A 22,533-nucleotide genomic window follows, 5' to 3' on the forward strand; every position below is an offset into this window, starting at 1 on the left:
AAAGGAGATTATAAGATGAACCTCAACAAAAGTTAAACAGTGGTACTAGCAAGTAGTGGAATTAAGTAAAGATTAGATCAGGTAATGAGACACTTAAAGCAGTTGATGAATTTTCCTATTTGGAAAGCAAAATAACTGATGATGGCGGAAATGGAGAAAACAGAAAATGTAGACTGGCAACAGCAAGAAACGTTTATATAAAAAAGAAAATATTGTTAACATTTAATGTAAGTTTAAGTGTTAGGAAGTGTTTGCTGAAGGTATTTATGTGCAGTGTAGCCATGAATGGAAGTGAAACGCACACGATAAGCAGTTCAGATAAGAAGAGAATAGAATCTTTTGAGATGTAGGGCCATATACGCTGGTGTCCAAAATTGAAGCAACAAACGGAAATTTTGTGAGGTTGCACTTATTTTACCACAGAACAGTATAAATACGTGACAGTAAAGTAGAAAGAATGTAAAGAATACAGAAAGTAAACAACTGCAACATGCATAACGGTAGACAAAAATGTTCTTCGTTTTTTTTTTTTTTTTTCAACTTACCAGGTTTGCACACACATTCCAAGAACTGGTTAATGTGTTCAGTACGGCAGCCAGCAATACAGGCCTGACAACGGCGTAGCATGCTGTGAATGATGTCATCAATCTCATGTTGAAGCAGTAACGCCCATTCTTCCTGCATAGCCGTCCGGAAGTCTTGGAGAGTGGTCAGTGGACGCTGTCGTGATGCCTAGTGCATCCCAGGCGTGCTCTGTGGGATTCAAATTGGGAGCGCCAGCAAGCCGCGCCATGTGTGCTATACCTTCCGTTCCCAAGAAAACATCAACCGCCCATGCTCTATGAGGTCGAACATTATTCTCCATCAGTACGAAGTCTGGGTCCATAGCACCTCGCAACAAGCGCACATGAGATCCCAACACCTCGTCACGATACCTGACGGCACTTAAACCTCGCCGATATACCCGTACAGTTTCACGAAGAGGTGTTCGAAAGGTCAACATAATCCTTGCCCACGCCAGTATGAATCCTCCTCGACATCGGTCTCTTTCCACAATTTTTGGGTCCGTAAATTGCGCTCCACGTTCCCTCCAGATGCGTGTCCGTCGAGAATCATTCTCCAGACCACTTCGGGACTCATCTGTGGAAAGAACATTGGCCCACAGATTGACCGTTCAGATGGCGTGTTGACGGCTCCTCTCTAGACGCTCTATTTTGTGAAGACGCGCAAGAGGTAAACATAGAGGAGGTCGCCGACAGTAGAGGCCACTCTGTCGAAGCCTTCTGTACACCGTTTGTCTGGATACAGCACGTCCAGTGAATGCTGCGAGGTCAGATGCCAGATGCCGAGCAGAGCTAAGGCCGTGTCGTCGTGGCCTTACATCCAAATAACTGTCCTCTCTTTCTGATGTCGTACGTGGTCGGCCCTGCCCTGACCTTCCGGATACAATTTCGGTCTCCATAAACTGTCGCCATATCCGAGAAATAACAGATTAGATTAAATTAGATTAGATTTGATTACTACTTGTTCCATAGATCATGAATACGACACTTCTTAATGATGTGGAACGTGTCAGGTTAATAAAAGGTGTCTATACAAGATATTACATTACACAAAATATTGTATTGTATTGTATTGTATGTTAACCGGGGACCTAGAAACGACGGAGAGGCTCCGTCCCCGCCGCAGCCGCAGTGGTCCACAACCCCACGACGACTACCGCAGTCCACTTCACCCCTCCGCCGCCACACACCGAACCCAGGCTTATTGTGCGATTCGGCCCCCGGTGGACCCCCCAGGGAACGTCTCACACCAGACGAGTGTAGCCCCTATGCTTGCGTGGTAGAGTAATGGTGGTGTACGCGTACCTGGAGAACTTGCTTGCGCAGCAATCGCCGACATAGTGTAGCTGAGGCGGGATAAGGGGAACCAGCCCGCATTCACCGAGGCAGATGGAAAACTGCCTAAAAACCATCCGCCGGGCGGATTCGTGCCGGGGACCAGGCGCTCCTTCCCACTCCAGAAAGCCGTGCGTAGGGAAATTACCCACTTACTATATCCAAAAATTCATCTAATGAGTAGAAGGAGTTGCCATTAAGATATTCTTTTAACTTCCCTTTAAATGCTATATGGCTATCTGTCAGACTTTTGATGCTATTAGGTAAGTGACCAAAGACTTTTGTGGCAGCATAATTTACCCCCTTCTGAGCCAAAGTTATATTTAACCTTGAGTAGTGAAGATCATCCTTTCTCCTAGTGTTGTAGCCATGTACACTGCTATTGCTTTTGAATTCGTTCAGATTGTTAATAACAAATTTCATAAGTGAATATATATATATATATATATATATATATATATATATATATATATATATATATATTTTGTGAGGCTACAGTGGAGATCTCTAGTTCTTTAAATAAGTGTCTGCAGGATGATCTTGGATGAGCTCCAGCAATTATTCTGATTACACGCTTTTCTGCAATGAATACTCTTTTACTCAATGATGAGTTGCCCCAGAATATGATGCCATATGAAAGCAGAGAATGAAAATAGGTGTGGTAAGCTAATTTACTCAGAAGTGTATCTCCAAAATTTGCAATGACCCTAATAGCATAAGTAGCTGAACTCAAACGTTTCAGCAGATCCTCAGTGTGTTTTTTCCAGTCCAACCCCCTCATCAATGCATACACCTAGAAATTTTGAATATTCTACCTTAGCTACCGATTTCTGATCGAAGTCTATATTTATTAATGGTGTCATTCCATTTACTGTGTGGAACTGTATATACTGTGTTTTGTCAAAGTAACCGAACGTTTCTAGGCGCTACAGTCTGGAGCCGCGCGACCGCTACGGTCGCAGGTTCGAATCCTGCCTCGGGCATGGGTGTGTGTGATGTCCTTCGGTTAGTTAGGTTCTAGGGGACTGATGACCTCAGAAGTTGAGTCCCATAGTGCTCACAGCCATTTGAACCATTTTTCTGAAAAACATCGTTTACAATTTCATCAGTTAATTGTTGTCTGTTTGGTGTGATAGCTATACTTGTATCATCGGCAAAAAGTACTAGCTTTGCAAGACATTAATATATATTAAGAACAGCAGAGGACCCAAGACCGAACCTTGCGGCACCCCATTCTTGATTGTTCCCCAGTTTGAGAAATCACCAGGGTTTTGCACATTATGTAAACTGTTTATTTCAGCTTTCTGCACTCTTCCATTTAGGTATGATTTAAACCATTTGAGCACTGTCCCATAGATACCACAGTACTTGAGCTTATCTATAAGTATTCGTTGATTTACACAATCAAAATCCTTTGATAGATCACAAAAAATCCCAACGGGTGACTTCCGGTTACTCAGAGCATTTAGTATTTGATTAGTGAAAGTATATATAGCATATTCCGTTGAAAAACCCTTCCGGAAACCAAACTGACATTTTGTTAAAACTTTATTTTTACAAAGGTGTGAAGCTACTCTACAATAGATTACTTTTTCAAGAATTTTGGATAAGGCAGTCAGAAGAGAGATTGGGCGGTAGTTGTGAATTTTAAAATTTACCCGGCGAATTGAGTGTTCAAACAAATTTCGGGCTTGCAGCCGGTCGTCGTTCAATACTTCGCACGATATTTCAACTGGGCACCTGCCAGTCATCTTCAGGTGAGCCTTCGCAGACTGGCGAAAACGTCCTCCGTTCCGCAATATGTAGCGTACTGTAACTATTCTGCGCTGTTTGCCACGGCCGTCGACGCACTCTGTCGTCTTCGATTTGAGCAAATCGTGGAGACGATGGGATTCGATGCACTGTCCAGCTGGTAGCCGCTGTCACGGTTTAACAGATTTTCCGCCAGTCGTATTTCTACGGATTCTTTAATAATGGAGTCCCAGAAAGACGTTGCTGTGGGCAAAATCATTGTTTTCTCATACTCCATTGAATGTCCAGTAGAAATACAATGTTCAGCAATAGCGGACTTGCTTGGCTGCAAAAGGCGGGTGTAACGTTGATGTTCAGTGCAGCGTTCTTTCACGGTGCGTGTGGTTTGACCTATGTCACGGCACGGTATCTTGTAAATTCCGGCCTTTCGTAGTAACAGATTGTCCTTCACTGATCCCACAAGGTCCGCATTCTTCGATGGTGGGCGGAAAACCACTTTTACCTGAAATTTTCGGAGGATTCTTGCTATTTTAAACCAAGTGTTGCCAACGAAAGGAAGAAAAGCTAAAGATTGTTCCGGCATGTTATCCTCTTTATTCACTTCCTGCTTCTTGGTTTTAACTGTTAGTGCCCTGTTAATCTGCCGGATGGAATACCCATTTTCGCTGAATACTTTTAGATGGTCGAGTTCTTGAGGTAAGCTATCTAGATGTGAGACACTATGAGCTCTATGAATAAGTGTTTTAAGCAATCTCATGGTTTGCGGTGGGTGATGGCAACTCGATGCTTGCAGGTACAAATCAGTATGAGTGGGTTTCCGGTAAACTGAATGCCCTAGAGAACCATCATTCTTCCTTCGAACCAGGACATCCAAGAAAGGCAAACAACCATCTTTCTCTATTTCCATGGTGAACAGGATGTTGCTATGAATGGAGTTGAGGTGATGTAGAAACTCCATTAATTTATCTTCTCCATGAGGCCACATACCGCCAAAAAACTGTTGGCTTCATGGCAGCTGATTAAAGCGCTCTCTCTTCAAAATCGTCCATAAAAAGGTTGGCGACCAAAGGAGAGAGGGGGCTACCCGTGGCGACACCGTCAGTCTGTTCAAAATATTCTCGATTAAACATAAAAGAACTTGAGGAAAGTGCGTGCCTGAACAAAGCAGTGATATCAACAGGAAACATGTTACCAATCAGTGTCAAAGAATCTGCAAGAGGAACTTTTCTAAAAAGTCAGACCACATCAAAACTTACTAGGCAAATGCTCACATCACATATGAAACTCAGCTGATTTTATCAATAGACTGGGGGCTCTTCGTCTCAGCAGTGTAGACCTTCTAGTAAGTTTGGACAGTGCATGGAATCCCATCGTCTCCACGATTTGCTCTAATCGAAGACGACAGAGTGCGTCGACGGCCGTGGCAAACAGCAACGCAGAGGGCGACTGAGTTCCGCTATTCCACCAGCGAGGGCGCTGCCGGCGGGCAGTGTGGTCCAACTATCAAGTTTTCGACGCATGCGCAGAATAGTTACAGTACGCTGCATGTTGCGGAACGGAGGAGGTTTCCGCCAGTCTGCGACGGCTCACCTGAAGATGACTGGCAGGTGCCCAGTTGAAATATCTGCGAAGTATTGAACGACGACCGGCTGCAAGCCCGAAATTTGTTTGAACATGGGCGGTAGTTGTTGACATCAGACATATCCCCTTTTTATGCAGTGGTTTAACAATGGCATACTTCAGTCCATCTGGGAAAATACCCTGCTTCAGAGAGCTATTACATATGTGGCTAAGAATCCCAGTTATTTCTTGGGAACAAGCTTTTATTATCCAGCTGGAAATGCCACCAATTCCATATGAGCTTTTATTCTTGAGAGAGTTTATTATCTTCCTAATTTCTGAGGGAGAGGTGTGTGGAATTTCAGTTGTATCAAATTCATATTAAGCCATCGGGGCACGTGAGTCTGCCATTCTTCCCATGGCCCTCCACACTGGAGACTCTGCTAGGCGTCTTCTCTGTCCCACAGTGCACCGTCTGTGACTGTGTACACAACGACTGTGGATGTGGGATACTCGGCAAACACTACCCCGTTTAATAGGTGCCCTAATGTCAACGTTGGTGTGGTTGTCCATTGACTGGAATGCCATTTTCCGTGCAGAACACCATAGTACACACATCTTTCGACAGTTTGTATTTTTATACAGGGTGTTTGAGAAGGAAAGGTTGTGAGAAGTAGGGACTGTTAGTGTTTGCACGTGTGTTAATAATTCAGCAAGGGACTGGATAACAGCATTGCTTGTTCTAAGGACATTTAGAAAAAAACTTTGTGAGTGCACAAGTGGTGGTTATGGACTTGTTATATTATCCGCAAGACTCTTCAATGGTGATTGTGCACCTGCACAGTCACAACAGATGGCTGCTGGCCATCTCTACAAGGACTGCAGTGGGTCTGCACCTCTGGTGGCCCACCAATACCGTAATCTCTACCAGGACTACAGTGGGTCTGCTCTGTGATGACCTACCCACCAATACTCTTCAAAACTTCGACTGACTCCGCTGTGGGTTTGCTCTCTTGTGGCCCATTACCTGTCAGCATGTCGAGAGTCAGCACTGTCTTTCCGTTGGAAGGACAACGATACTTCTTCAAGACTGCATGGAAATCCACTACTTTCGTGTGCATTTTCTTTTACTGCTCAGACTTTGACAAAAACACTGCAATGTGATGAATGATCAGGACTGTCTTTATGGACTGTGAGAAAATTTTAGCTTTTGACCAACATTGTATCAATAAGTGTGTGCATTTGATTTCTTTGTTATTGTAATTGTGAAAAAAAATTTTAACAAATATGTATTGGCCACTGCCCCAACCAATTTGTAAAATTTTTTGTGGGGAGCATGGGGGCTATGTAAGTAGGCTGTTTAGGTTTTTTTATTAGTAACGCCACCTCTGTATGAAAATCACCGGCTGTGCCGTGTGCAGTCTGTGGCTGCTTTGCATTGTTGTAATACTCAACCATTGTAGTGTTAGGCAGCTGGCTGTGAACAGCGCGTAGCGTTGGGCAGTTGGAGGTGAGCCGCCAGCAGTGGTGGATGTGGGGAGAGAGATGGCGGAGTTTTGTAATTTGTCATGATATCAAGGTAAATACATTGTTTGTTCTCTATTAATATCTTTCATTTGCTAACTATCCCTATCAGTAGTTAGTGCCTTCCATAGTTTGAATCTTTTATTTAGCTGGCAGTAGTGGCGCTCGCTGTATTGCAGTAGCTTGAGCAGCGAAGATTTTTGTGAGGTAAGTGATTTGTGAAAGAGATAGTTTAATGTTAGTCAGGGCCATTCTCTTCTAGAGAATTTTGAAAGTCAGATTGCGTTGCGCTAACAAAATATTGTGTGTTGAAAGTCAGATTGCGTTGCGCTAAAAAATATTGTGTCTCAGGTTAAGCACAGTTGTGTAAAATTGTTCAAAGGGGACGTTTCAAGGTCAATATTGTAAACAGTGATAGTGTAAGTAATTCTGAACAAAAAATGTTTTATGAACATAGGCCCCCAAATGCTTCGTTAGGGAGGTTGTTGTTGTTGTGGTCTTCAGTCCTGAGACTGATTTGATGCAGCTCTCCATGCTACTCTATCCTGTGCAAGCTTCTTCATCTCCCAGAATCTACTGCAAGCTACATCCTTCTGAATCTGCTTATGGTATTGGTCTCCCTCTACGATTTTTACCCTCCACGCTGCCCTCCTATGCTAAATTTGTGATCCCTTGATGCCTCACAACATGTCCTACCAACTGGTCCCTTCTTCTAGTCAAGTTGTGCCACAAGCTCCTCTTCTCCCCAATTCTATTCAATACCTCCACAGCCGGCCGAAGTGGCCGTGCGGTTAAAGGCGCTGCAGTCTGGAACCGCAAGACCGCTACGGTCGCAGGTTCGAATCCTGCCTCGGGCATGGATGTTTGTGATGTCCTTAGGTTAGTTAGGTTTATCTAGTTCTAAGTTCTAGGGGACTAATGACCTCAGCAGTTGAGTCCCATAGTGCTCAGAGCCATTTGAACCATTTGAACCAATACCTCCACATTAGTTATGTGATCTACCCATCTAATCTTCAGCATTCTTCTGTAGCACCACATTTCGAAAGCTTCTATTCTCTTCTTGTCCTAACTATTTATCGTTCATGTTTCACTTCCATACATGGCTACACTCCATACAAATACTTTCAGAAACGACTTCCTGACATTTAAATCTATACTCGATGTTAACAAATTTCTCTTCTTCAGAAACGCTTTGCTTGCCATTGCCATTCTACATTTTATATCCTCTCTACTGCGACCATCATCAGTTATTTTGCTCCCCAAATATCAAAACTCGTCTACTTTAAGTGTCTCATTTCCTAATCTAATTCCCTCAGCATCACCCGACTTAATTCGACTACATTCCATTATCGTCGTTTTGCTTTTGTTGATGTTCATCTTATACCCTCCTTTCAAGACACTGTCCATTCCTTTCAGCTGTTCTTCCAAGTCTCTGACAGAATTACAATGTTATCGGCGAACCTCAAAGTTTTTATTTCTTCTCCATGGATTTTAATACCTACTCAGAACTTCTCTTTTGTATCCTTGTTAGGGAAGTATCGGTACTGAAAGGAACTTCAATTTTGCAAAATTGATGTGCACAAAGAGAACGTGTACGTAATGCTACTGGATCGTAACGTGAGTTTCTTGCAAATGATGCACGGCTACATGCCTTGTTTAAGCTACGCAACCCACCACGTATTACGGTCATGTGACGTGCGTAGCACAATCACCCGTTGTTTGCGCAGTTGTGCCGTGTGAGCCGCCTTGTGTAGTGTACTGGCGACGGATCGGTTAGCTGTGTAATGTTAACTGTGTTCCTACAAGCGCTGCTAACAATTCCACACGTCTACGGTTATGAGGAATACGCAGATATGGTGTATGTTTACGGCTTCTGTGACGGTAGTGCTACCGCTGCAAGAGAAGAATACCACGAGCACTTTCCCACATAACGATTACCTGATCGCAGGGTGTTTACGAAGGTGTTTATCACTTTGCGTGCAACGGGCTCTCTTCTACGTAGACATTTTTCGTCCGAGCGTGCTCGTCAACAAACTTTGCAAAAATGGTTCAAATGGCTCTGAGCACTATGGGACTTGACATCTATGGTCATCAGTCCCCTAGAACTTAGAACTACTTAAACCTAACTAACCTAAGGACATCACACACATCCATGCCCGAGGCAGGATTCAAACCTGCGACCGTAGCAGTCGCGCGGCTCCGGACTGAGCGCCTAGAACCGCTAGACCACCGCGGCCGGCAACAAACTTTGCAAGAACAGGAAGAAATTATCGGAAGTGTTGAGCCAAGTCCCAGTACAAGCATTTCCCTGCATTTGGGAAACATTACATGCAGAACACCTGTATCCGTTTCACATACAGCGTGTTCATAACCTCCACGTTGGCAACAATGCCCCACGACTTCAATTCTGACACTCGGTAATTGAGAATAGTCATTTGCTTCCATAATACTATTCCCGTGACCAGCCATGATCAGACCTTACGTGTGAGGGGCCATGTCAATCACACCTTCACGCCGGCCGGAGTCACCGAGCGGGTCTAGGCGCTACAGTCTGGAACCGCGCGACCGCTAAGGTCGCAGGTTCGAATCCTGCCTCGGGCATGGATGTGTGAGATGTCCTTAGGTTAGTTAGGTTTAAGTAGTTCTAAGTTCTAGGGGACTGATGACCTCAGAAGTACCACAGTGCTCAGAGCCATTTGAACCACACCTTCACTAATTGCTGGATTGGCCATGGCGATTCTATTTATTAACTGGCCTTCAAGACCACCTGACCTTACACCTTCAGATTTCTGTTTGTGGGGTTGGATGAAATCAGAGGTGCAGAAAGTGAAGGTAAATACACGAGATGAACTGCTTCGTCGCATTATGGACCCTGCTCAGTTGATTAGCAACCAACCACAGGCAGCTGAATAAGCAACAGAACATGTTATCGCTAGAGCGCAAAAGTGCATTGACGTTCACGGTGGGATATTCGACCCTCCCGCCGGAGGTTCGAGTCCCCCCTCGGGTATGTGTGTGTGTGCTGTGTTTAGCGTAACTTAGTTTAAGTAGTGTGTAAGGGACCGATGACCTTAGCAGTTTGGTTCCTTAGAAATTCACACACATCTGAACATTTTTTGGGATATTCGAACCTGTTCTGTCAACTGTACAACATCTGTACGATAAGTGTAAAGCCGTTTGTAAAAGACGGGGTACGTCTTTTTCAACTGAATACAAGCAAAACGCATGTTGTAATGCATTATGTACTAAATGCAAAGTAAATAGACATTATGTAAAAATGTGTAACACGTTACGGTCCAGTTGTATTGTGTATATATTCACATCAGTTTTGCTGAATTAAAGTTCCTTTCAATACCCATACCTCCCTAACGAATCATCTGCGGACCTGTGTTCATAAACCATTTTTTGTTCAGAATTACTTACACTATCACTGTGTAAAATATTGACTTTCCTCCCCAAACACCCTGTGTAGTGAATCGGACACAGGACGGGCAAACAGTGGCTTGTTGCGTTGATTTTGGACACCAGTGTAATAATGGTGAAGATTAGATGGGTAGATCGAGTAACAAATGAGGATTTACTTAATTCAGTGGGGAGAGAAGACACATATGGCGCAACTTGACTATGAAAGGGTTCAATGGTCAGGACACATCCTTAGACATCAAAGAATAGGTAATTTAGCAATGGAGGGAAGTGAGTGTATGGGTTGGGGGAGAGAAGGGAAGGACTGGAACTGTAGAGGGAGACGTAGCCTCGACTACAGTAAGCGCGGCATAATGGTTGACGGTTGCAGTAGTTACGCAGGGATGAAGACGTTTGCACAGGAGAGGCCAGTGTGGAGGGCTCTACCAAACCAGCCTTTGGATTGAAGGCGTCAATAACAACAGACAGACACAATATAATTAAAAAAGTGAAACGTTTCCATTGGTGGTATTCAAAAAGTATTGCTTTCAGTTACTTTCCCCTTTTCACGAGAGTTGCCCAGAAAGTAATGCACCGCATTTTTTCCCCCAGCTGAAAACAGTGCTGCAAATGCGAAGCGTTACGTACGTGTTATTCGAAGTCCCCTGAGTGAGCGCGCCAAGTTCCCGTCACCTCCGACAGATGGCGTAGCTGCAGGACAGTTCCAAAATGGCGTCTGTAGCTGATGTACGCTACAAGCAACGTGTCGTCATTGAGTTTCTCAGTGCAGAGAAAGGAACTGTGGGGAATGTTCGCAAACACCTGTGCAAAGTCTGTGGAGCTTCTGCTGTCGACAGAAGTACAGTTAGTGGCTGGGTACGTAGGGTGAGGTCATCAGAAGGCGGTTCGGCGGAGCTCCACGACTTGCAGCGGTCAGGGAGACCATCCACGGCTGTCACGCCTGACACGTTGCAGCGAGCAGATCTCATTCGCGAGGACAGACGCGTTACGACTCGGCAGTTGGGGCTGCATCTATCAATCGGCAAAGGAAGTGTGGATGCAGTTATCCACACTCTTGGATGTTCAAAAGTGTGTGCGAGATGGGTCCGGCGGTATCTGACGGTGGATCACGAATCGCACAGAAAAACCATTCGATTTGTTGCAAGGTTCGAAGCTGAAGAGCAGACCTTCTTATCCCCAATTGTGCCACGTGATGAACCCTGGATTCACCATTTTGAGCCCGGAACAAAACGACAGTCCATGGAATGGCGCCATTCCCATTCCCCACAGAAGAAAAATTCAAAGCAATTGCTTCCTCCGCTTAAGTCATGATCATCGTGTTCTGGGACTGTGAAGGTGTGATTCTTATTGCTGTGAAGTCACGAGGAGGTACCATTAATTCAGAAGCATATGTCAACACATTAACGAAACTCGAGACGCGTTCTGGCGACTTCGGCGTCACAGCATCCCAGGAGATGTTTTGCTGCAACATAATAACGTTCTGCCACACACAGGTCTCAGGACTGCCGAACACATCGCAGACAGTGTTACCCCATCCACCCTACAGCCCTGACCCAGCCCCCTCGCACTTCCACTTGTTTGGGCCATTGAAGGATACCGCTCGTGGAAGGACGATGAGGCGGTGACTGACACAGTGAAGCCCTGGCCCCGCCACCAGGACACGCCTCTCTTTCACGCTCGAGGGAGCCCACGGAACGGGTTGGGGTTTACGTGAAAAAACAAGATGTGCAGATAATACACCACTGTTTCGTGTGCGTAATTCTCATAATGTTCGATAAAGAATTGTTGAAAAAAATTCGGCGTATTACTTTCGGCGGCAACACTCGTAAATATAAAGCAATGATTTCGGAAGAGAAAGGACTTAAAAAATGCTGCACATTTACTGAAAATGAAAGGAACTGCACTGTGTACAAACACAATTGCGAAAGGTAAGACTGCAGGTTATATAGTGGTGTAGCGTGTGAATACAAATAGTGGGGTCAGTTGGATTGTAATGTGGAAATGGGGCTGGGCAGAGGAACTGGAGTATGGGAGAGGGTGGGTGTAGGGGGAGGGGGGGAGGGGGGATAGGCGGCCAGGCTGTGATACGAAGTTCCTTCTCTAGATTGCCGCACAGATGACAGAATAGTAGATATCGAAATAGACGACAGAGGGATAGAGAAACAATTAAAATCGCTCAAAAGAGGAAAGGCCGCTGCACCTGATTGGATACCAGTTCGATTTTACACAGAGTACAGCGGTGTATCGTAGGTCTCTAGAAGAGCGTAGCGTTGCAAAGGATTGGAAAAGGGCACAGGTCATACCCGTTTTCAAGAAGGGACGTCGAACAGACGTGCACAACTATAGACCTATATCTCTAACGTCCATCAGTTGTAGAATTTTGGAACACGTATTATGTTCGAGTATAATGATTTTTCTCGATACTAGAAATCTACTCTGTAGGAATCAGCATGGGTTTCGAAAGAGACGATCGTGTGAAACCCAGCTCGCGCTATTAGTCCACCAGAATCAGAGGGCCATAGACACGGGTTCCCAGGTAGATGCCGTGTTTCTTGACTTCCGCAAGGCGTTCGATAAGGTTCCCCACAGTCGTTTAATGAACAAAGTAACAGCATATGGACTATCAGGCCAATTGTGTGATTGGATTGAAGAGTTCCTAGGTAACAGAACGCAGCATGTCATTCTCAATGGAGACAAGTCTTTCGAAGTAAGAGTGATTTCAGGTGTGCCGCAGGGGACTGTCGTAGGACCGTTCCTATTCACAATATACATAAATGATCTTGTGGATGACATCGGAAGTTCACTGAGGCTTTTTGCGCATGATGCTGTGGTATATCGAGAGGTTGTAACAATGGAAAATTGTACTGAAATGCAGGAGGATCTGCAGCGAATTGACGCATGGTGCAGGGAATGGCAATTGAATCTCAATGTAGACAAGTGTAATGTGGTGCGAATACATAGAAAGATAGATCCCTTATCATTTAGCTACAATATAGCAGGTCAGCAACTCGAAGCAGTTAATTCCATAAATTATCTGGGAGTACGCATTAGAGTGATTTAAAATGGAATGACCATATAAAGTTGATCGTCGGTAAAGCAGATGCCAGACTGAGATTCATTGGAAGAATCCTGAGGAAATGCAATCGGAAAACAAAGGAAGTAGGCTACAGTACGCTTGTTCGCCCACTGCTTGAATACTGCTCAGCAGCGTGGGATCCGTACCAGATAGGGTTGATACAAGAGATAGAGAAGATCAAACGGAGAGCAGCGCGCTTCATTATAGGATCATTTAGTAATCGCAAAAGTGTTACGGAGATGATAGATAAACTCCAGTGGAAGACTCTGCAGGAGAGACGCTCAGTAGCTCGGTACGGGCTTTTGTTGAAGTTTCGAGAACATACCTTCACCGAAGAGTCAAGCAGTATATTGCTCCCTCCTACGTATATCTCGCGAAGAGACCATGAGGATAAAATCAGAGAGATTAGAGCCCACACAGAGGCATACCGACAATCCTTCTTTCCGCGAACAATACGAGACTGGAATAGAAGGGAGAACCGATAGAGGTACTCAAGGTATCCTCCGCCACACACCGTCAGGTGGCCTGCGGAGTATGGATGTAGATGTAGATGTAGAAGATGGAGACAGAAATGTGGAGGGCTGATGTGGGAAGGAAGATTGCGTTTAACGACCCGTTGACATCGAGGTCATTAGAGATGGAGCACAAAGTCGGATTGCGTCAAGGATGGGGAAGAAAATCGGCTGTGCCCTTTACCTGGAGCGATTCAGGAAAATCACGAAATCCTAAATCGGGATGGCGGGACGCGGGTTTGAACTGTCGTCCTACCAAATGAGTCCAGCGTGCTAACCATTGCACCACGTCGTGCGACGCCTGATGTAGGCTGAAAAAGTAACTGAAACATTAGAACTGACACGGGAGATAAGTTTCAGTGTGGAAGAGGTGGCCGACGTTGTCTTAGGAGAATACAAGATGACTTGGACAGGATTTGTGATTGGTGTAAAGAATGCGAGCTAACTCTACATATAGATAAATGTAAATTAATGCAGATGAACAGGAAAAAGTATCCGGTAATGTTTGAATACTGCATTAGTAGTGTAGCGCTTGACACAGTCACGTCGATTAAATATTTTGGCGTAACATTGCAGAGCGATATGAAGTGGGACAAGCATGTAATGGCAGTTGTGGGGAAGGCGGATAGTCATCTCCGGTTCATTGGTAGAATTTTTGGAAGATGTGGTTCATGTGTAAAGGAGACCGCTTATAAAACACTAATACGACCTATTCTTGAGTACTGCTCGAGAGTTTGGGATCCCTATCAGGTCGGATTGAGGAAGGACATAGAAGCAATTCAGAGGCGGGCTGCTAGAATTGTTACTGGTAGGTTTGATCTTCACGCGAGTTACGGAAATGCTCCAGGAAGTCGGGTGGAAGTCTCTAGAGGAAAGGAGGCGTTCTTTTCGTGAATCGCTACTGAGGAAATTTAGAGAACCAGCATTTGAGGCTGACTGCAGTACAATTTTACTGCCGCCAACTTACATTTCGCGGGAAGACCACAAAGATAAGATAAGAGAGATTAGGGCTGGTACTGAGGCATAAAGGCAGTCATTTTTGCCTCGTTCTGTTTTGGAGTGGAACAGGGAGAGAAGATGCTAGTTGTGGTACGAGGTACCCTCCGCCACGCACCGTATGGTGGATTGCGGAGTATGTATGTAGATGTAGATGTAGATGTGCAGCAAGAATGCGTTTTCGCATCATGCAAAACGTTGTACTCTCCGAAAAAAGAAGTTACATTAACTTCTCTATTGTTTTTGAAGGAGAATATTGTGTGTGGTTGCATAGCTGATGAGGTATTTTTTCTGGAAATTCTTGTTCAAGTTACAACCTGCTGTCGAGACAGAACAGCGATGATGCCAAGTTGCAGCTCGACGACTTGGCTGTCTTGAACGAGAACGAGTGGCCAGAAACGTATAGCGAACGAAGAAATAGAGAGATTGAAATAATACACTGCAGCTGAGGAACTATTATTTTAAAAATAATGGCACCGGCGTTGCTGTCACTGACACAGTTTCATGAGAGGGCAATAATTTCGATTTGCTTTTGTATGTAAATCCTTGTGATTGGAGGTCTGGGTGTTTGGCTGCCCGCTTATGTACGAAAATGAAACACCCACAGCCGTCCTTATGATGTCAATTTTTTGTGTGGCTACAACTTCCGTTGCTTTAGTGCACCACCTTCAGGGCTTAGTTGATGATGGTCGGTTACAGGTAGTCTGCGAGAAGCAATTGTGTTGGCCACTGATGCGTAGTGTACACGATTTGAGTTAAGCCCTTCAGCATTAGCCCTCGGTGAGGCGCAATTCTGGGACTCCTGAGTTCGGGTGCAATGAGCCTGACAGGCACAGATTTTGAAATCAATTTCTCAACTTCAGTACCCTAAACGTAATCATTTACTTTCATGGGAATGTGTAGAGACAGAACATACGAAAGTGGATGAAAAAAAATTTATTAACCAGAAAAGTAACAAAACTGAAAGGACTGAAATTTTGAAACCACCACCAAACAGTTACAGTTTTTAGTACATAAATTTTATCAAACAGTAAATTTAAGAAAAAAACTCCAATTGTAAGTCACTTTTTTATGCTGGTGTCTTTCACGCTCACTCAGAATCACCAGAAGGAACAAATTGGCGCACAGAAAAGCAAAGTTGGAAGACCATATTTGCGTGGGATAGGCAGATTGCGTTATGGCAGTTTTTACATTCATAGTTTGAAATTTTTCTGCAACCCGTTTCTGTAGTGGAGGTGGTGCCTCTACGTCTTTTTGGAGGTGGGAAACGTGGTGATTCCTCTCTATCTTCAGTGGGAATAAATCTTTTGAGGCGACTTTGCAGGCTGGAGGGGATTCCAACCTTTTTCATACTTCTTCTGTGTGGCTCTCCAAGAACACGTTGATGTGCCAGTGATTTTAGGTACACTCTTCTACGCATTTTCTCCAGTTGATTTCCAAGATAAATTACCTGTGAGTTGATACCACCCACATTCAGCATTGTGAAAAAATTATCATTGGCCGGCGCTTTGTGTTTCGGCTAACGCTGTAAGAAGCACACATCTGATCTACAGTATCAACACCACCTTTTGTTGAATTGTAGAAAGTAACAATCTGTGGTTTATTTTTCTCTCCACATTCGGTATCAATAGCAGCGACATTATGCAACGAAGATACAAGAATCACATTTTTGTTCTGGCGTGGTATATAGGAAACCAAAACATTCCCATCAAGGAAAACCAAACATACTGCTGTATCGTTCCTTCCCTTTTACTTCAAGAAATTCTGATGGCAACTGCCTTTTATTTTTTCTGACAGTTCCAACAAATGACAGTTTTTTTGTTTTCAAATAGTCGATGAGTTCAAAATAAGAAAACCAGTTATCTGCCGTAATATTCCGACCAGATCCGAATAAAGGCTTAGCCATTCTCTTGACAACTTCACTTGGCTTGTTGCTGACACAGAAGGGACCCAATGGCTGCAATCCAACGTAGATTTCCATGTTGGCTGTATACATTATTTTAGCATCAACAAGAGCAAAATGTTTTATTCCATTATTGGGTGGTTTTGATGGTATGTACTGCCGAAAAACACATCTTCCACGAAAACCTGGAAGCATTTCGTCTATTGTGACGTTTTCACCAGGAAAATAGCTCTTTTGACAATTTTCCACAAACTTTTCGAAAACACGAATCATCACGAGGCTGAATTTTTCAACGCCGTCGCCTTCAGTCCCCCAAAGTTCCTCCAGACTTGGACGGTTCCCTCTGTATGCTCCTGCTAGCTACAACAAGCCAATAAAGGCCCTTAGTTCGATTACACCCGTAGAACTGATGCCTCTCTGTCGGAAGAAACGATCCTTGATAGTGTCCCTGTATTGGTTTGTGTATCTAACGATCATATCAAGGATGTCATCAGTGAATATATTATTCCAACATTCAACTGCAGTTTTAGTATTCTTAGCATTTCCTATGACTCCAAGAAGGTGAGTGATGACGTTGTGAGACTCCTTGCGCTTTCTTTTCCCACGTGGCTTTTTGGCCCACATGGTCTTATTATCTGTTCCTTTCTTCATCTTCATCGGTCTCCTCACCATCTTGCTCTGTTACAGAATCGCCTTCACGTTCTTCCACCTCGTATTCAGAATCAATGTCACTCTCATCCCCAAGATCCTCAATCAGCATGGTGTCTTCCTCTTCAGTGCACATCAGCAACTCCTGTATTTCCTCAAGATGACGTGGGTTAGACAGATCATAGTAATTCCGAGCCATATTTGGGGAAAATCGGGCGTAAAAGAGGAAAAACCAGGATAATTAAGTGCTAGGGCGCAATGTGCCTGAAAGGCCGAGCTCAAAATAATATATATTTTCGTAAATCATTCACAAAATTCACGTTACTTATCCGTCGAACGAACAAAATAAGCACTCTGGTGAAAAAGAACAAAAAATACGCACCTTCGTAAGTGAGACGTGATGAGGCGCAATGAGCTTGAGAGGCCACGAGCGTCACACCTCCTCTCCACGAGGGTCACGCGAACACTTACGGAGTGAGCTGTGAACAGCACCTGAAGATGGGAAACCACTAATGGCGGGGAAATCCCACGCCGCCTGCTCGGCGAGAGAGGGAGGAAAACACGTCAGCTGTGCCTGTCAGGCCGATTACGCCCCACGGAGGGTTAACCGAGACCTCGTGCACTAAAGCACCGAAACTGATAGCCATACAACAAATGACATCATAAGGGCGGCTGTAGGTGTTTCATTTTCTAGCTTCCTACTCGTAGCAGAGAGTGAGAGTGATGGTAAGCCTGTAGAGCTGTCGCGATGAGCCCTTGATAGGGGACGCTTTGCTTCGTGCAGACGGTGAGCCCCGGCGAGGTGAAGTCGACGTACCCTCGGTCTCCGCTGGCGCCCGCCAGAGAGCAGCAGCAGCAGCAGCAGGAGACGACGACGACGACGACGACGACGCCGACGGCGCCCCGCGTGCCCGCCATACGCCCCCACGACGTCGCGCAGGCCGTGGCCTCCGCCATCACGGCTCCCAAGCACGTGCAGGTACGTCCCAGCAGCGCCTGCCCTCTCTTCCGTCTGCTCAGTCTTCGTTCACATCTGTAAACTCTACAACATCCAGAGTAAGCGGCCGGCGATGACCCTAAACTAAAGTGTAGGGTGTAGGCTAGTATACCATCAATACGTCATTAACATTCGCATAAGTCAGGGGCGGCTCGTGATTATGCCGCGCGGGTTAGCCGGTAATCAGAAATATACATGCTTCCAAGAAACATAAATTCAACAAAAAGTGTTGTTCTTGTTGTGGTCTTCAGTCCAGAGACTGGTTTGATGCATCTCTCCATGCTACTCTATCCTGTGCAAGCTCCTTCATCTCCCAGTGCCTACTGCAACCTACATCCTCCTGAATCTGTTTAGTGTATTCATCTCTTGGTCTCCCTCTGCGATATTTACCTTCAATGCTGCCCTCCTGTGGTGTCACCGCCAGACACCACACTTGCTAGGTGGTAGCTTAAATCGGCCGCGGTCCATTAGTACATGTCGGACCCGCGTGTCGCCACTGTCAGGATCGCAGACCGAGCGCCACCACAAGGCAGGTCTCGAGAGACTGACTAGCACTCGCCCCAGTTGTACGACGACGTTGCTAGCGACTACACTGACGAAGCCTTTCTCTCATTTGCCGAGACACAGTTAGAATAGCCTTCAGCTAAGTTAATGGCTACGACCTAGCAAGGCGCCATTAACCATTTGTGACGTTGATGTATCTCAAGATAGTCTCACTTGTATCATCCAGAATGCTGTATACCAAAGGACAATATAAAAGTTAAGTGTTCTAGTAGCTACGTTTCTTTATCACATTCATCACGTATCCTGTTCCAGACTTAACGCCAGACGGTGTGAGTTGACGCGTGCCCTTTCGGCTACTTCACTGTGGACTGGCTGCCTTAACAGTCCACTACACCTCCAATATTAAATTGGTGATCCCTTGACGCCTCAGAATATGCAATACCAACCGATCCCTTCTTCTAGTCAAGTTGAACCACAAACTCCTCTTCTCTACAATTCTATTCAATACATCCTCATTACTTATGTGATCTAACCATATAACCTTCAGCATTCTTCTGTAGCACCACATTTTGAAAGCTTCTGTTCTCTTCTTGTCTAAACTATTTATCGTCCATGTTTCACTTCCATACGTGGCTACACACCATACAAACACATTCAGAAACGACTTCCTGTGGCTTAAACCCATACTCGATGTTAACAAATTTCTATTCTCCAGAAATCCTTTCCTTGCCATAGCCAGTCTACATTTTATATCCTCCCTACTCCTACCATCATCAGTTACTTTGCTCCCCAAATAGCAGTACTCATTTACTACTTTAATCTAATTCCCTCAGCATCACCCGACTTCATTCGACTACATTCCATGATCCTCGTTTTGGTTTTGTTGATGTTCATCTTATATCCTGCTTTCAAGACACAATCTATTCCGTTCAACTGCTCTTCCAAGTCCTTTGCTGTCTCTGACAGAATTACAATGTCATCGGCGAACCTCATTTATTTCTTCTACATGGATTTTAATACCTACTCCGAATTTTTCTTCTGTTTCCTTCATTGCTTGCTCAATATACAGATTGAATAACATCGGGGAGAGGCTACAACCCTGTCTCACTCCTTTCCCAACCACTGCTTCCCTTTCATGTCCCTCGACTCGTATGACTGCCATCTGTTTTCTGTACAAACTGTAAATAGCCTTTCGCTCCCTGTATTTTACCCCTGCCACCCACAGAATTTCAAAGACAGTATTCCAGTCAACATTGTCAAAAGCTTTCTCTAAGTCTAGAAATGCTAGAAACGTAGGTATGCCTTTCCTTAATCTTTCTTCTAAGATAAGTCGTACCGTCAGTATTGCCTCACGTGTTCCAACATTTCTACGGAATCCAAACTGATCTTCCCCGAGGTCGGCTTCTACCAATTTTTCCATTCGTCTGTAAAGAAGCCGCGGTAGTATTTTGCAGCTGTGACTTATTAAACAGATAGTTCGGTAATTCTCACATCTGTCAACACCTGCTTTCTTTGAGATTGGAATTATTATATTCTAATTGAAGTCTGAGGGTATTTCGCCCGTCTCATACATCTTGCTCACCAGAAGGTAGAGTTTTGTCAGGACTGGCTCTCCCAAGGCTATCAGTAGTTCTAATAAAATGTTGTCTGCTCCCGGGGCCTTGTTTCGACTCAGGTCTTTCAGTGCTCTGTCAAACTCTTCACGCAGTATCATATCTCCCATTTCATCTTCATCTACATCCTCTTCCATTTCCATAATATTGTCCTCAAGTACATCGCCCTTGTATAGACCCTCTATATACTCTTTCCACCTTCCTGCTTTCCCTTCTTTGCTTAGAACTGGGATTCCATCTGAGCCCTTGATGTTCATACAAGTGGTTCTCTTTTCTCCAAAGGTCTCTTTAATTTTCCTGTAGGCAGTATCTATCTTACCTCTAGTGAGATAACCCTCTTCAGCCTTACCTTTGTCCTCTAGCTATCCCTGCTTAGCCATTTTGCACTTCCTGTCGATCTCATTTTTGAGACGGTTGTATTCCTTTTTGCCTGCTTCATTTACTGCATTTTTATGTAAGAAAATCTATGAACAATCCAGAGTGGGATAAAAACAAACAGCTAAGCCAACACAAAATTTTTGATAGAGTTATTAATACAACTGACATCCAATTCAGCAGCAGTGTACTCACTTTATTAAATAAAGGTCTGAAAAATAATCTCGGAACAACTCTCAATAATCACAGTGTTAAAAATCTCATAGCCTGCACAAAACGTGCATGTGACACAGCAAAACTAGACGCATGTGAGAAAAATGCACTTTCATGCAAGACAAATAAACTGGTAATGAAACAACTACAAACAAATAATACCCGCAAAAACACTGAACTTAAAGATTTGAAAAATATTAACAGCAATCCATCTGAAAGTAAAGCACTCATAGTAAAAGCTGACAAAGAAAATTCTTTAATCGTAATGCATGAAAGAGAATACCTAGAGAAAACCTTGCAATTTTTCCGTAGCAACAATATTACTGAAATAAAGTTAGATCCTACAGTAAAATTCCAAATTAAACTCCGAAAGCTACTACAAAACTGTAACTTTTTACTGAACGAATATGAAATACGTAAATGCATAGCAGTGAATACCTCAGGGCCAAAATTGCGTGCACGGCCAAAGGTTCTTAAAGAAAATTGTCCCATTCGCCCGATTGTTAACTCAAGAAACAGTCCTGCATACTTCATAAGCCGTAAACTAAAAGACCTCATTACCAAGTACTATACATTTGAAAATAAGTACACCATACATAACACACATGAACTCATAAGCTTAATTAAAGACATCGACATCCCACCAACAGCTAAATTAGCATCACTAGACATAGTCTGCTGCAAAATGAAAATCTCATTCCAGAAGATATGTTGATGATACAAACTTGCTTTTTGATGTTACAAACAATGAAATAGATACATTAGCAGCAGATCTAAGCAAAATGCACAAAAATATTAAATTCACAGTTGAACATGAAACTAATAAAAGCATTAACTTTCTTGACTTGAAGATTTGCAATAGTGACAATAAACATCAAATTATTGTTTACAGAAAACCTATCACCACAGATGTCAGTACTGACAACTCATCTTGCCACCCCCACCAACAAAAAATGGCATATTTCAGAACGATGCTACACCGAATTAAAAAAGTACCAATGAGTGACACAGACCAACAAAATGAAATCAATGTAATTAAAACAGTAGCTCATAATAACGGATATAAACCCATAATAATAGAAAACTCCACAAAAAAATGCAGACAAAAACCACAGATCCACTTCACAGCAGTCACTTCAAACCAAATCAGTGTGCCACAGAAGCCAAACCTTAATACGCTACTCTCCCATACATAGGCCCACTATCATACCAAACAGCAAACCTATTTAAAAAGAAAACTATCACAATCACCTTTTCCACAAATAATAAATTATAACAAAAAGTAATCCATGATGTAAATGCGTCCAAGAGTCCCTACCGTAAATCAGGAATATATAAAATCAAATGTGATACATGCCCAAAATTCTACATTGGACAGACAGGCAGAAGCTTTGAAATTAGATACGAAGAACACATTAATGCTTTAAGACTGGATTTGCAGCCCATATTGCTGAAGAAAACCATTCAGTGAGAAACGTTCAGAACAACTTAAGAATTTTAGATCTAGCAGAAAAAGGAGCCACTATGAATATATTAGAA

At 43.8% G+C, this 22,533-nt stretch overlaps 1 protein-coding gene across 1 annotated transcript in view; it reads left to right on the forward strand.

Annotated features, from left to right (window-relative positions):
- Nucleotides 1-18,181, forward strand: part of LOC126210013 (dehydrogenase/reductase SDR family member 11-like) — a gene marked incomplete at its 3' end in the record, with an annotated part of 68,518 nt that extends 50,337 nt beyond the window's left edge. Inside the window, exon 5 of the mRNA XM_049939118.1 lies at nucleotides 18,077-18,181. Coding sequence (XP_049795075.1) covers nucleotides 18,077-18,181 — 105 coding nt within the window. The remainder of the gene's footprint in view (nucleotides 1-18,076) is intronic.
- Nucleotides 18,182-22,533: the final 4,352 nt, after the last annotated feature.

Source organism: Schistocerca nitens, chromosome 10, assembly GCF_023898315.1.
Source record: "Schistocerca nitens isolate TAMUIC-IGC-003100 chromosome 10, iqSchNite1.1, whole genome shotgun sequence".
NCBI classification, from domain to species: domain Eukaryota; kingdom Metazoa; phylum Arthropoda; class Insecta; order Orthoptera; family Acrididae; genus Schistocerca; species Schistocerca nitens.